We start from the raw sequence: 15,012 nt of genomic DNA, 5'->3' as shown, positions 1-15,012 counted from the left end.
AATCAGCAATCAAGACAGATGGAGAGCTGAAATCTAGCATCCTAAAATGGTAGAGCACATTGACTTCGAAAAAATGCTTAAAACAATTCAACAAAGCAGACAAAAAAACCTGCTTAAATATATGATTAAGAAGAACATATTGATGCCAAAACCAACAAGATAATCCCAGTGGATGACAGCTATGTGGCCAGAAGTAATCTAGGCAGATTGTATTAATGTAAAGCCCTGGTTTAAAATCTCAAAACAATTACCTTCCAAATAAAGTGTTCTCATCAGACTATAGAATTTAGAGTGAAAGATATAGGTAAATACAGAATAGGCACTACAATGTAAAAGAAATTAGAAGCATCTGTTGCATTAACTCACCTTATTAGAATGAACTGGCAAATCACATATAGAGCACAGATGGGGATAACCCTTCGGTAAGAGTCCATGGAAGTCTTCAATATTGCTACTTGGAGGAGCGCCCCTCTTTTTCTCAAAGAGAGATCTCTCTTGTAAGGGGCCAGGACCACGTCCCATTCTCTCATACTCACTGTCAAATTTATGATAGTTATGCGAGGTCTCACCAAAAAAAGAATCATCCCTACACCTTTCTCCATCTCTTAATCTGTCATCTTCATAATCCATTCTGTCATAATAACCAGATTCTTGAGAACGACTTCCATGGTCATAATCAAGCACTGGGTTGAGACTAGGACCACGATCATCAAAACTATCTCTTCTAAAGTGCCTTTTTTCTTCCCAATCATCCCTAGGTACTCTGTATGGTGGCTCCCGTGTAGCAGATCTGCCATCTCTACCATAACTCAAGGTAGGGCCTTCTTCAGTTCTCCTCCTTTTAAGTTGTAGAAGGATTTGGGGCAAATTCTCAGGAGTAATCTTGTCCTCTGGATAACGACTCAGTTCATCTAAGTCTCTAGCAGACAGACCAAAGCTGGCCAAAATGTTACTGGCCTGGTCTGCATCTCCACGGTGTTGAGAAGACAAAGGGAGTGGACCTCTACTTCCAATGTTAAATATAGACTGTAAATTATGGGAAGAAGTACTAGCAGAAGACAGTGCACTATGAGCTCCTTGTTGATTCAATGAAGAACTCATTCCAAGATTCATTAAACTAGCAAGGCGTGCAGTACCCTGGTTCATCCTTCCAAGAGATGCTGGCATACTTAAAGACTGGGTAGCAGCAGCAAGAAGGCCTATTCCTGCTGCAGACAGGTCACGCCCATGACCCTGTGAGTCCCTACCGAGAGATGACTGCTGGAATGACTTGGACATTGTAGAACTATCTCTTGTCTATTTTATAGATTGAAAAAAATTTTTTTAAAAGACGGCCAAAAAGAAAGCTCAAACTAGAAAGCTAGGTTAACTTTGCTTCAAAAATGGTAACGCCAAGAAAAAGGATCAATAAGGACTGTAGAATCTTCTTCAAGCTGAGAACCAGCAGACAACTCTGTAGAAAAATAAGCAATTTTAGTCATAAATCCCTTTAAGTAGATGCCGTTTTTTAAGAAAAAAAAAACTTACGCATCATGTTGATAAAAAAACATTAAGATCTCAATCTTACAAGGAATTTATTACATATCTTAAACAGATTCCAGATGTATGCAGAGCCTGCATATATTTAAAAAGTAGCTTTTTTCATTCTAAAATTTATTAAAAGGAATTTCATATTGTTTAAAAACATTTAAACTCAAGGGTAAGATGTCTGAATACATCAAAATTCCAGTGAAAACATAGATGAGTTTCTTCCTTCAGAAGAACAAAAATACACCCTATAGTATGATGCTTAAATTTCAGAAGACTAAAAAAATTAAATTAAAAAAATCAAGGTCAGCAAGTCAGAGATGAATCAGTTGTATTGTTTTGGAAAATGAGATCTATTATCACTATCAGAAAGAACCAAGTAAAATCACAAGTAAATGAAGCTTAGGGGTCAAGTACCTGATGTAAGACTTAAGACCAAATAATAAATGAGACCTTCATGCAGAAAAATCAAATTGAGGTGAAGACAGATGTGAATAAGAAAAACAAGTCATTTCCTATAGTTTTAAGAATTTCTGCCCAAATTTAAGCCATACAACAAACTGCCACCCTACACCAGGCAGTGCTTATTTCTTATCTATTCCTATAAGGTAAGGAGAACCAACTCTGGTGAATATGAAAATAGGAGATCTCCCAAGAAAAAACCCAAGTATAGGAAATATAGGTGGACTTAAAGAATAGAAACTTCTCGAGTCAGCACCCCCATCAGTGCTCATTCAATGTTCAGGGATACAGCACCTCTAGAGCTCATAACATTTAAAATATGAAAATGAGGTCTTGGTAACTTAGACTTCTGCAAACTTTTCCCAAGAATAGCCCAATCACTTGAATATTTTTAAATTCAGATTATGATCCACTAAGATGTGTTTATGGATGAAATTGTTTCATTTTTAATTCATTATCATCGTACCTCAAAAAGGATAGCATAAAATATTCATTGTTTACATGTAATTCTCATAAAACACTAAAAGATACAATTTTATATTCACAATCACACAACACAGAAGTCTATTGCTATTTGCTACATACGTTTATGGAGTCATTGCTTCCTACATTTGATTATCCATATACCCAAGAGTGGTATTTTAATGTTAAGCTTTATTACACTAAAAAAAACCAGACAATATCTGATAGTTACTAGTCTACCACGGGACCAATTCCACTAATGATAGATTAGAGCAAGGATACAATGTATGAACTCAGTGGGTAGAGGAAGTATTAAAAAAAAGTTACCGGTAAGAAAGATTTTGACTAGATTTTAAAAAATAGATGTTATAAGTTAAAAGACACAGAAATGCTATAAGAGGTGACTGGAGTTACAGATGTTTTTGCACACCAAGAAAGATGAATTTGAGAAAGACATCAAGGAAACTAGTTCTAGACAAGATCCACTTAGGTAAGCTACTTAAGCTTTAAGGTAAGATTTATAAAGACAAGAGTTAGTGAACTTCAGATGAAAAGTTCTTTGCTATGCCTTTAAAATCCTATGCAACAGTAGTTAAAATACTATGGACACTAGGATATTGACAGGATCCTCTTAAATTTTCATGTGTACATTATTTTTTAAAAAATCAGTATCTGCAGTTTTCAACAATTTTTAAGCATCAGGGTTATTAATTAAAGCCTTGACTTTATTGTTATAACCAAAGCCTTTTTTTTATTCAAAATGGCTTTCTCAGAGAAATAATAATGGCATTTAACTATGTATAAAAATTTTTATAGAACCTATTTTAAAGTTTTTAGATATTCAGCCAGATGGCGGTGGCTCATACCTACCATCCTAGCTACTCAGGAGGCTGAGATATGAGGATTGCAGTTCAGAGCCATCTATGGTAGAAAAGTCCAAGAAATACTATCTCTAACTAACCAGCAAAATACCTGGACTTAGAAGTGTGGCTTCAAGAAGTAGTGTGTCAGCTGTGAGTGGAAAAAGGAGATGAGAGGTGGGGGAGAAAATGACCAGTGAATTTGGGAAAGTTAGCAGTAGATAAAAGATGACAAAACAGAAAATGGATGTGAGAAAAGGGACAAACAACATAAATTCCATGACAATGTCTAATTTAAGGACAACAACCTTAATATTTTTACTATAATATGAATTTCAACTTACAATGCAGCTCCATACATTAGAGTAATATTACTGAGAAGGAATTTCAATCACAAAGCAAGTTCTCAAAAATGTTTTTATTACCACACAGAAATCAGACACAACACTGTTAAGAAAGCACATAGAAAAATAGTCCCTACAGTATAAGCCATTTTTAAGGGCTCATTCACACGACATCAGCTGTCTAATTATTAGTGAGGTTAGCACAAAGGTGAAGACATTTACTAATTACTAAGAATTCATAAAAGACTGGTGAACTTTTAGAGCGTAAGTACCACTATATAGCTCAGCCTTAAACAGAGACCTTCCTGTCTCTACCTTCTCAGTGCTAAGATTACAAGTATGCTACTACATATGGCTTTAAAATACCATCTTTTTAAACTGTTTCCCCTTAAATTGTAAGCTTGTTCTTTCATATTAAGTTGTATTTGATAATAAAATTTTGGAAATAGTCAACAGAATTAATGTAAGAATATATTGTCAAAACCCAATTTACTCATAAATTCCAGATGATCACCTATATAGAACCTTTCATATTTGGGGGGAGAGGGCAACACTTCTCTCCACTAATAAACCAGTAAACTTAGTAAGGCTTTAAAATGCACTTATAAGCTAAGATTGGAGTAGTATAAGGATAGACTGCTGTTTAGTTGATGTGAATGCTAGCACCACAAAACATCAAAATATGCTTAACAAACTTAAAGCTATACTTATGTGTGGTGAAAACATGTTTCAATTAAGCTGATGTGGTATAGCATGCTTGTAACCTCAGAACTTGGGAGGCTAAGTTAAGAAGATTAAGTTGGAGGCCAGCTGGGTTACAGCAATGCCTGCCACAAAAGGCAAAACACAAAGAAATGTTTTAATATTCTACACCCCTCATTCTGATGAATATCCAATATTCTCCACTGGATTTTCTTTTCCAATTACAAGTTAAATATTAAAATGGCTGCTTTAAAGGTATGTACTACCCTCACATAGATCTTAGCTACATTCTCAATTATGTGAAATAACCTCTTCTCAAAAATAAATTTCAAGATGATTTAATAAAACCATAATCATAAAAGATGGTTTACAGTTTAACCAACAAATATTCAAGCAAAATTGTTTCATCTCACATAAAAAGTTACAATATCTATGTTTTTCTCCTTCAAAATCTCACACACACATACACACATAGTGGTCAAAGAAAAACGTGCAAAATTTCCAATTGTTTACTCAAGGTCAAACACCACGTGATTTGCTAACTTATGTGCAAATACAGTAAATATGTTTTAAGTATTGTTAAACAAAACAACAATACCAACTCTAAAAAATAAGGGGTCATAATCGATATCACTAGTAGGTGGTCGAAAAAGTTTCATTAGCATCAACTAACAACATTTTGAAAGTTTGCTGCTTGATTTTTGTCATCAGTCACACAAAAATATTGATTTCTAAGACAGAGACCTTTAGCCTCCTTCCATTTGTCAAGCCCAGGCTACTGCTCATGCTAGGTAAACACTCTTACAACTGAGTTATATTTAATATTTATATATATTGTTATATAAAACTTGATTGATGGATGTTGATGTTGCTGGTCCTGGGGCTTGAACTCAGGGCCTGGGCGCTGTTGCCCCAACCCTCTTTGTGCTCAAGGCTAATGCTCTGCCACTTGAACCACAGTGCGACTTCTCTTCTGACTTTCTCTGAGTAGTTTATTGGAGATAAAGTCTAATCTCACTGCCTTTCTTTTCCTTCCTGAGCTGGCATGAGCTACCAGTGGCCAGCTTGAGTTCTTTTTTTTCCATTAAATAAACCAATGAACTTTTAAACAGTTTAATAAAATCCATAGGATATAAAGTTCTAGGTTATCCTTTTGTAGTCTTGTATAAAGCAAGGTATCACACAATAGGACAGAAAAAATATGATAAAGTATAGTGCCAGGAGGGCTGTGAATGTGGCTTAGTGGTAGAGTGCTTGCCTAGCATGCATGAAGCCCTGGGTTCGATTCCTCAGTACCACATAAACAGAAAAGGCTAGAAGTAATTGCTGTGGCTCAAGTGGTAGAGCATAGAGGCTCAGGAACAGTGCTCAGATCCTGAGCTCAAGTCCCAGGACTGGCAAAAACAAAAACACCCCCAAAAAACTATAGTCCTAGGAAACAAGTATTAATTATTGTGCTTTAAAACTTATTACTGTAGGGGCTGGGAAGGTGGCTCACTGGTAGAGTGCTTGCCTTGCATACATGAGGCCCTGGGTTAGATTCCTCAACACCACTTAAGTAGAAAAAACTGGAAGTGGTGCTGTGGCTCGAGTGGTAGAGCGCTAGCCTTGAGCTGAAGAGCTGAGGGACAGCACCCAGGCCCAGAGTTCAGGCCCCATGACTGGCAAAAAAAAAAACAAAACAAAAAAACTTATTACTGTAGCCAGGGTGCTAGTGACTCACACCTGTAATCCTAGCTACTAGGGAGGCTGAGATCTGAGGATCACGGTTCAAAGCCAGCCCGGGCAAGAAAGCCTTTGACTCTTATCTCCAATAAACCACCAGAAAACCGGAAGTGCTGTGGCTCAAGCGGTAGGGCACACGCTTTGAGTTGAAAAGCGCAGGACAGTGTCCAAGCCCAGAGTTCAAGCCCCACGACTGACCAAAAAAAAAAAAAAAAAACCCAAAAACAAAGCCATCCTGGATAAAAGTCTGTGAGGGCTGAGAAGGTGGCTCAGTGGTAGAGTGTTTGCCTTGCTTGCATGAGGCCCTGGGTTTGATTCCTCAGCACCACATAAGCAAAAAGAAAAAAGCCCGAAGTGGTGCTGTGGCTCAAGTGGTAGAGTGCTAGCTAGCCTTGAGCTGAAGAGCTGAGGGACAGTGCCCAGGCCCCACGACCGGAAACTCATATCCAATAACCACTAGAAAATTGGAAGTGGAGCTGCGCCTTGAGCCCATGACTGATGGGGAAAAAAAAGAAAAAGAAAAACCAGATTTAGGGGCTGTGAATGTAATTAGCATTCTGAAAGCCCTTGGTTCAAACCCATCACTACAAAAAGAAAAGCAGCTAAAAGGACCCCCTCCCCCACCAATCAATCCTTTCGTCAGGTACTGGTGGCTCATGCTTACAATCCTAGATACTCAAGAGGAGGATCTTAGTTTGAAGTTAGCCAGAGCAGAAAAATGTTGGTGAGACTCATCTCCAATTGCCCAGCAAAAAGCCAGAAGCCTCTCTGCCAAACCTGGTAACAAATTTTACAGAAGATGACCAAGGGAAAAAAGCTGACTCTAGTTAAAATGACTAAGTTAAACCTCTTCTTTTTTCATTTTCTATGGCCTGTGTCTTCACCTCCTTATTCTTCCTTCAGAATGTAGTCTTAAGCTATAGCTACAATTTAACCCTTCTGCCTTTCAGATGCCTTCTGCAACATCACCAACAAGAACAAAACATTACTCATTTCATTCTCCTACTTAAAACCCACCATTCCCTAGCACTTACCACATGAAAAATTTACTATATAGTTCTGTCTCTTCCATATACTGAACACATCTCCATTCTTACCACCCCTTCTCCCAATAACTCAACATCTTACAGTAATGTCTATTTGGCACTCCATTTAGGGAGCCATCTCAGTTTTTTTTGTTTTGTAAAAATACAGAAAATAAGTGTTGTGGAACAAAACTATGAGATATGTGTCTCCCCTTTAACCACAGACTGTTATCATATAAAACATTTTGTTAAAAAAAAAAACAAAAAAAAAAACTAGAAACATTTGTAAAACTGCAGAATCTGTACTCAAAACTGACTTAATGTGTTAATTTTTTGGGGCTGTTTTAAGGACCAAACTTAGGGCTTTGTACCTGGTGGGCCACTATTACTATATAATGCCCTACATTATTCTTATCTGAATTTTCTATTTGAATTTCTTTTTCACTGCAATATGCCTGCATAGATGCCAGTATATTCTGAAATAGTCTAAGTTCCTCTCAGGTGAATTACAGTACCAAGGATATTAACTATTTTAATATAATACCCACAAAGGAAAACAAAAAGTTTCCTATATCTAAACATTTTCATGAAAAATTTCAGGGCTCATGTATAATGATCTAATAGCAAAACTATACTATATGCCTAAAAACTATGTACACAACACTTTATTTTCCTGGACAATGTTAGCCTTAGAATAACCACATGTATATGCCTTTTTCTTTTTTGGTGTTGGCTCCAGGGCTTGAACTCAGGATCTAGGCGCTGTCCCTGAGCTTTTTTGCACAAGGTTAATGTTTATCATTTGAGCTACACCTCCACTTCCAGCTTTTTCCTAGTTAATGGAGGTAATGACTTTCCAGTCATTGTTGACTTCCAATGGATATCCTCAGATCTCAGCCTCTTGAGTAGGTAGGATTATAGGTGTGGACAACCAGTGCCTGGTTACATATATGTTCTTAAGAGATGTGTTAATAAGAACATTTCAAAGTATTATCCAATTCTTGAACTGAATACAGCACTATTTTTTCTCACTTAATTCCTCCTATAAATACATGAGATACTGAAAAATAAACGAGATTCTGACTTGCTTAAGTAGTGCTAGCACTTACATTTACTTTTTCTCATTACAAAACTAAATGTAAGCTGCAAGTATAAGTGACAGTTCAAGGCCATCCTTGGTTACCCAGTGAGACCCACTCTTAAATATATAGGAATATAACAACAAAATCCCTCCTTTGTATTACGTATAAAATTAGTGACATATAAACACGTGAATGGCTGAGAAGGTGGCTTAGTGGTAGAGTGCTTGCCTTGCCTTGCATGAGGCCCTGGGTTCAATTTCTCAGCACCACATAAGCAGAAAAAGCCAGAAGTGGTGCTGTGGCTCAAGTGGTAGAGTGCTAGCCTTAAGCTGAAAAGCTGAGGGACAGAGCCCAGGTCCAGAATTCAGACCCCACAACTGACAAGGAAGGACGGAAGGAAGGAAGGAAGGAAGGAAGGAAGGAAGGAAGGAAGGAAGGAAGGAAGGAAGGAAGGAAGGAAGGAAGGAAGGAAGGAAGGAAGGAAGGAAAGGAAGGAAAGGAAGGAAGGAAGAGAGAGATGGACACCAGTGGCTCATGACCGTAATCCTAGCAACTCAGGAGGCTGAGATATGAGAACTGTGGTTCAAAGCCAGCCCTGGCAGGAAGTCTGTGACTCCTATCTCCATATGACCACTAGAAAACTGAAAGTGGTGCTGTGGTTCAAGTGATAAGAGTGCTAGTCTGGAGTATAGAGAGGCTCAGGGCTAGAGCCCAGGCCCCAAGTTCAAGACCCAGGACTGGCACACACATGCACACAAAATCAAACTTAATAACAAATTCAACTTTCTTTTGTAGATGTTATATACCCTAACAAATTTCAATTACCCTCTAAAAATACTGCATCAAGTAGCTGTATAGATAATGATTTCTATTTTGGCAGATTTTCTTAAAAACTTTTTCAATTACAGAACACAAATGTTTGTATTTGCAGTGCTGGGAAAGAACCCAGGACCTTGTGTGTGAGGCAAGTTCTCTACCAGTGGGCTATACCCCTAGCACAAATCTCAGATCTTATTTTTGTCCTAGTCCTGGTGCTTCAATTCAAGGGCTGAGCCCTGTCCCTGAACTTTTTTTTCTTTCTCCTTTTCTCTTTTTGAGACCAGGACTCAAACTGGGTACCTGACCACTTTGCTTCATTGGCTACCAATTGAGCCATACCTCCATCCCTAGTGTCTGAGCTTTTTTGCCCAAGGCTAGCACTCTACTACTTGAACCACAGCTCCACTTCCCTCCTTTCGGTGGCTGGCTTTGAATTGGTATCCTCAGATATCAGCCTCTTGTGTAGTAGCTAATCTTACAGGTCTCAGTCATTGTGAACAGCTCTAATCTCAGATTTTTTCCTTTTCTTTTCTTTTTTTTTGGGGGGTCCGGTTGTGGGGCCTGAACTCTGGGCCTGGGTGCTGTCCCTCAACTCTTTAGTTCAAGGCTAGCGCTCTACCACTCAAGCTACAGCGCCACTTCCGGCTTTTTTCATTTTGCTTATGTGGTGCTGAGGAATCGAACCCAGGGCCTTAGGCACGCAAGGCAAGCGCTCTACCACTGAGCCACCTTCCCAGCTCAGATTTTTTCTTTTTTTGACACTGGTGATTGAATTAAGGATGTTGTACTTGCTAGGCAAATGCTTTGCCACTACCAACATCCCAACCCTTAATCTCAGATTTTTAACATGCCTAATCATTAACATTTACATGCACAAAGCTTTTGACTATATCCAAGGGCAAATTCCATTAAGTACAATTCTTCCATTTTAAGCACATTTATTAAGTAAGAAGACCCAATGAACAAGAGTTCTACAACACAGTAATTATACTAACTTTGTAACTGCTTTAACATCTTCCACATATTAGATTGGAACTTTGTGATACTTCTAAATATCCACAAAACATCACTAAATGTTATTAAAATTTTAGTTTCTGTCACTGACTTGTAAAACATATTTGGCCTAACAGTATCAGCAGTATGTTTAGACTCACTTAACATAAATGTTCACATGAAAACTGGTTAAATCCTTTCATATTAGTTGAAAATACTATATAAATGCTGTACTAAATAGGGAAAACATTTGATATGTTTCCTCTATGGGCACCTGTAAGAATTAGTGCTAAGAGGTTTAAAGAACTTCATCACAAAATCTTCAAGGGTAAATAAATGAACTTTTTCAATTCTTACATAATCAGCCAAAACAATCTTTATGTGTTCAAAGTCGATGGCATCTAATTTAGTTTTCAAAAACAGCTTACTCCAGAGCAAAAGGAATTGTCAGAATATTTTTGCAACAAAATTGCTTCCTCCACTTTCTGACTTCTAAAGTAATGTTCGAAAATTATGTCCATAGCTGGGCATTGTGCTACCAGTCTGTAATTCTAGCAATGGGAAGGCTGAGACAAGGAGTTCAAGGCCAAGTCTGGGATACATAGTAAGACTCTGTGAAATAAAAATTTTTAAAAAAAGAAGAAAAAGGAAAAAATAAGTAGACATGGCATACACTGACAAAACTGTTAGTAAAATAATAAGCTTTTAAAGGGATTTTTATTTTGAAAACTTGGGTGAATAGCCTAAAATTCTTTGGCCAGCAGAGTCAACTGTTCAAATTCACCTGGGAGAAAAACGTGTCATACCATTGTAAAATCTTAAACCAAGCTTTAATACAGAGAGCGGTATCAATACAAAAATCCCATGATCACCACCTACGAAATCAACGACTCACATTATTCCAAGAAATTATTCTAGAGAACAATTCTGAATATCGTAACTGTCCTAGAAATGTTTAGTTGAAAACATGTAACTGATCCAATAGGAATATTCCACAGAAGACGTTATTCCACAAGACCGAGCCATAAGGAAAGATCAACATTTCGGGGATAGTCATCCACCCTGAAAGTAAAATACAGAGCATGGCACAGAACTAGTAATGGAAAGAACGGTGCGGCTACTACATCATGGTACTCCAAACCCTTTGTCTGGAAACCGGAAGGTCCCACAAAACATGATCCTGTCCAGATGAACCTGGACTAACAGTATTTTCACAGAGAAAAGGAATGTGAGGCGACTGACCAAACATGGAACAAATCCGCCTCCCGACGTGCAGAAGGTTTTTTATCCACGACGCAACACGAAAAAACAAGCGTTAACGTCTCATTTTCGGCCATTTTTACGAGACGGGGGGGGGGGGGGGGGGGTGTTGTTCCAGATGTCTGGCTAAAATCGCGCGGGCGTCTGGGCAGGGAAAACGAGTGTGTATGGGGGAGGGGGGGGGTGCAACGAAGCCAAGGGCGAGGATGGGCTTGAAACCTACACCAGGAAAAAAAAAAAAAAAAAAACCCACGCAGCTCAAAACAGAAAAGCTTTCCAGTGTTAGAAATCCTCCATTTTGGGGGTCACATTTTCAGAGGAAAAAGGCAAACGCACTCTTTGGGGTTGGCGCTACCCAAGGCCTTTGCTAGCTTTAACTATCCGCCCCAAACGGCAGGTTCCCCAACGGACAGTAGGTCCCTCAGGCCTCAAACGCTCCTCCCTCCCCCTCAGCGCGGCGGCCCGCGTGTAACGGACTTGTCCCGCCCCCGCCTACGGTTAGCCCAAGACGCGTGAGGCTCGGCCGATAAGCAAACCTCGGGAGCCCTGGCTTTCCCGCTGCACCCCGGGCCACTGGGTGGAAGCGAGTCTTCCTCAAGAACCGCTCACCTCCGTCACCTGAGGAGGCTGGTTGCGCTGCCACTGCGCTCCTAACATGGCGGCCGCCGATTAGGCGGCTCACATACGCAGCGCGAAGGGAGGCAGAGCGGGCGAGCGGGAGCGAGCAATAAAGGCGCGCCGCCGGTTCCCCGCGGCCCTAGTCGCCGTCGCTGCCCCCTCCCGGCGGACGCAGAGCGCCCCCGGACACCCACCCGACTCTTACCAGCTTCGCGCCTACCTGAGGGAAAGGGAGAGGGGAAAAGGAGAGGTACCTCTCTCCCTGAGAGCGGGACGCGGAGGCTCCCACAATCCCCCGCAGCAACGGCGCTGGCAAGAGGCGGCGGCAGCGGCTGCAGCACAAGAACTAACCCACTCTCGCGAGAGCGCTCGTCCCACCCCCCCCCCCTCGGGCCCCGGTTCGGCGCGCGCCAGGCTCCTCCCCCTTTGCGGTGCGCGCGTTATCTCGTTCTCGCTTTTCGCGGCGTTCCTCTCAGATCCCGAGATTTAACTCTTCTTCCTTGGGCTGAGGCGAGAAAGTGGGCAAGTTATCTTCTGAGTTGGAGTCCCTTTCCCGAAAAGGCATCTATCTCCCACGTCCCTAAACAGCAACGTGCGAAACTTAAGGTGCGTATTGGCAGGGCGGAGAGTCTCTAGCGCAAACCTAATTTCTACACTCTGTGCAGTTATCTGCTGACGGATGGTACTTCAGGGAATTGATACCATTTCGACTGGTTTTTAAATAAAAGGAATTTCCGTCCAGAAGAGTAAGTAGGAGCAAGAGACTTAGAGCCCATTCCCTCGAAGACTGCCACCGAAGCCATTTGCGTCCCCATTTCAGACAAGCAAAGGATACAGCTCTTCCGAACCACAGAATTCAGGCTGTCGAGGGCAAGGAATTTTCCAGCACAATTAATGATGATGAATAATTACGGAATGCTTACTATGGGTGAGCAACACAATTAACTCAACCTCTCAAAATCGGAAAGGTACTGTCCTAGTTGAGAGATGCTATGAGACACTAAAAACTTGTAGTGAAAAAACGAATTGCTCCAGGGCGTTTCCTGAAGGAGTATAGCCATTAAAAAAGAAGAAAAATCTCAGCTAGGCAACGGTAACTCACTAGGTACTCAGGAATTTTTTTTTAAAAAAATCGGTTGTGGAACTTAACTCAGGGCCTGGGCACTGTCATTGAGCGTTTCCCCTCAAGGCTAGTGCTTTACCCACGTTGAGCCACATTCTTACTTCCGATTTTCTGGTGGTTAGTTGGAGATAAGTGTTATGGACTTTCTTGCCGGGGCTAGCTTGGAAACATGATCTGATCTCAGCCTCCTGAGTAAGCTAGGAGTACAGGCGTAAGCCACGAGTGCTCAGCCAGGAGGCCAAGTCTTGAGGATCAAATTCCAGGCTAGCCATAGCAGGAAAAATCTGTAATAATCTTATCTTCAACTAACAACCAAAAAAAAAAAAAAAAATCAGTAGTGGAGCAGTGGCTTAAATGGTAGCCTTGGGCACAAAAGCTCAGGGACAGCACCCAGGACCTGCACACACACAAACATATTTCACCTCAGAACTTGTGCAAGTCTATCTGGAGAACACAGCAAATTCCTGGTTGTTCTACAACGGGGTGTTACAAGCTGGGTTATTTTAAGATTTAAGACACATCAGGAGCTGGGAAGGTAGCTCAGTGGTAGGGCGCTTGTCTTGCATGCATGAGGCCCTGGGTTCGATTCCCTAGCAACCATATAAGCAAAAAGAAAAAAAGCCAGAAGTGGCACTGTGGCTCAAGTGGTAGAGCGCTAGCCTTGAGCTGAAGAGCTGAGGGACAGCATCCAGGCCCAGAGTTCAGGCCCCACAACCGGACCCCCAAAAAAAGAAAAGACATCAGGGGCTGGGAAGGTGGCTCAGTTGTAGAGCACTTGCCTTGCATGCATGAGGACCTGGGTGCGATTCCTCAGCACCACATAAGAAAAAGCCAGAATTGGCACTGTGGCTCAAGTGGTAGAGTGCTAGCCTTGAGCTGAAGAGCTGAGGGATAGCGCCCAGGCTGAGTTCAGGCCCACGACCAGCATAAAAAACACAAAAAAACAAAACTATCAGTCTTGTCCTCTGGGGGCTTGTATTAAACACTGAACCAATAGTGTTATGAGTTGGGGTAATCTGAGCTATGAGAATATTAAAAAACTTAAGTTTAAGCTAATATTTGATAACCATGTGAAGAAAACGAGGCAGTACTCAGGCACAAATATCATGTTATGAAACCCAGTGCTTTCACAGGCAGCTTTTGGGAAACTGTAACCTTAAGTCTAAAGAGGTAGGGGAAAAACGTCTTGAGGTTGTAAATGCAGTGGGACAAGCAGTCAAACACCTGAGATTCAAGACTTAGAGCTTGCTGTCAGATTTTGAAAAAATTTTCTGCATCCATGGAGAAGACAGTAGTCAACTGAAGATGGTTTAATACTAACCTATATAAAAATGCACACCCTGAAAACCAAACTTAAGGACAATGTGATGAGTGAAGATGAAGACTAAATACAGTATTTCAAGACATTGGTAACGCATTTCCAGTTTAGTGGGGGAAGTGGGCTGAGTACCCAATGTAGTAGAAATGGGCTGTTATGCTATGAACCATTATTCCCAGGTCTCAGCCTTCTTTCTGCATAGCTAGGGTTTCAGGAATGTCCACAGTGATTAAGTTTAACTGCAACCCCAGTGTACATGATATAGGCTTGAAGGCATTTAGGTTTCAAGAATTGCCCCAAAGTGAGATTTGAGCTGGCTTTAGGAGCTAAAAGTTTAAGAGGGGACCTTAAAGTTTACTAATCTTAATCTAATTTCCATTTGAAATACCATGTGCTCTGTATTTCTATTGGCTAAATGTCTTCAACTCTAGAGTGTGTCAGTCAAATCTTACTTCTCAAATGTTTCCAGAAGGCTATGCCATCTCTGACTGCAAAGAAAAGTCACTTTTTCAGCAAATCATCACGTACACTAACAAAGGCCCAAAGGAAAACTAAATGTGATGGGGCACTAAGAAACATGGCCATTGGGGCTGGGATGGTGCCTCAGTGGTAGAGCGCTTGCCTTGCATGCCTGAGGCCCTGGGTTTGATTCCTCAGCACCATATAAGTAAAAAGACAAAAACCGGAAAGTG

General features: G+C 40.6%; 1 protein-coding gene across 5 annotated transcripts in view; it reads right to left on the bottom strand.

Moving 5' to 3' along the window:
* The window catches only part of Matr3 (matrin 3), a 33,951-nt gene extending 21,753 nt beyond the window's left edge, over window positions 1-12,198 (bottom strand). For 2 of the 5 annotated variants that reach the window (XM_042692183.1, XM_042692182.1), the window contains exon 1: window positions 367-1,453. In XM_042692183.1, the coding sequence (XP_042548117.1) occupies window positions 367-1,278 (912 nt within the window). In that variant the 5' untranslated portion in view covers window positions 1,279-1,453. Of the gene's footprint in view, window positions 1-366; window positions 1,454-11,870; window positions 11,934-12,099 lie in introns of those variants that run through there. The other 3 variants (XM_042692181.1, XM_042692179.1, XM_042692184.1) reach the window with 3 other exon arrangements.
* Between the last annotated feature and the right edge of the window lie 2,814 nt (window positions 12,199-15,012).

This window comes from Dipodomys spectabilis, unplaced genomic scaffold (assembly GCF_019054845.1).
Source record: "Dipodomys spectabilis isolate Male_0828 unplaced genomic scaffold, ASM1905484v1 ptg000147l, whole genome shotgun sequence".
Taxonomy (NCBI): domain Eukaryota; kingdom Metazoa; phylum Chordata; class Mammalia; order Rodentia; family Heteromyidae; genus Dipodomys; species Dipodomys spectabilis.
This window is presented reverse-complemented; position numbering and strand designations above follow the sequence as displayed.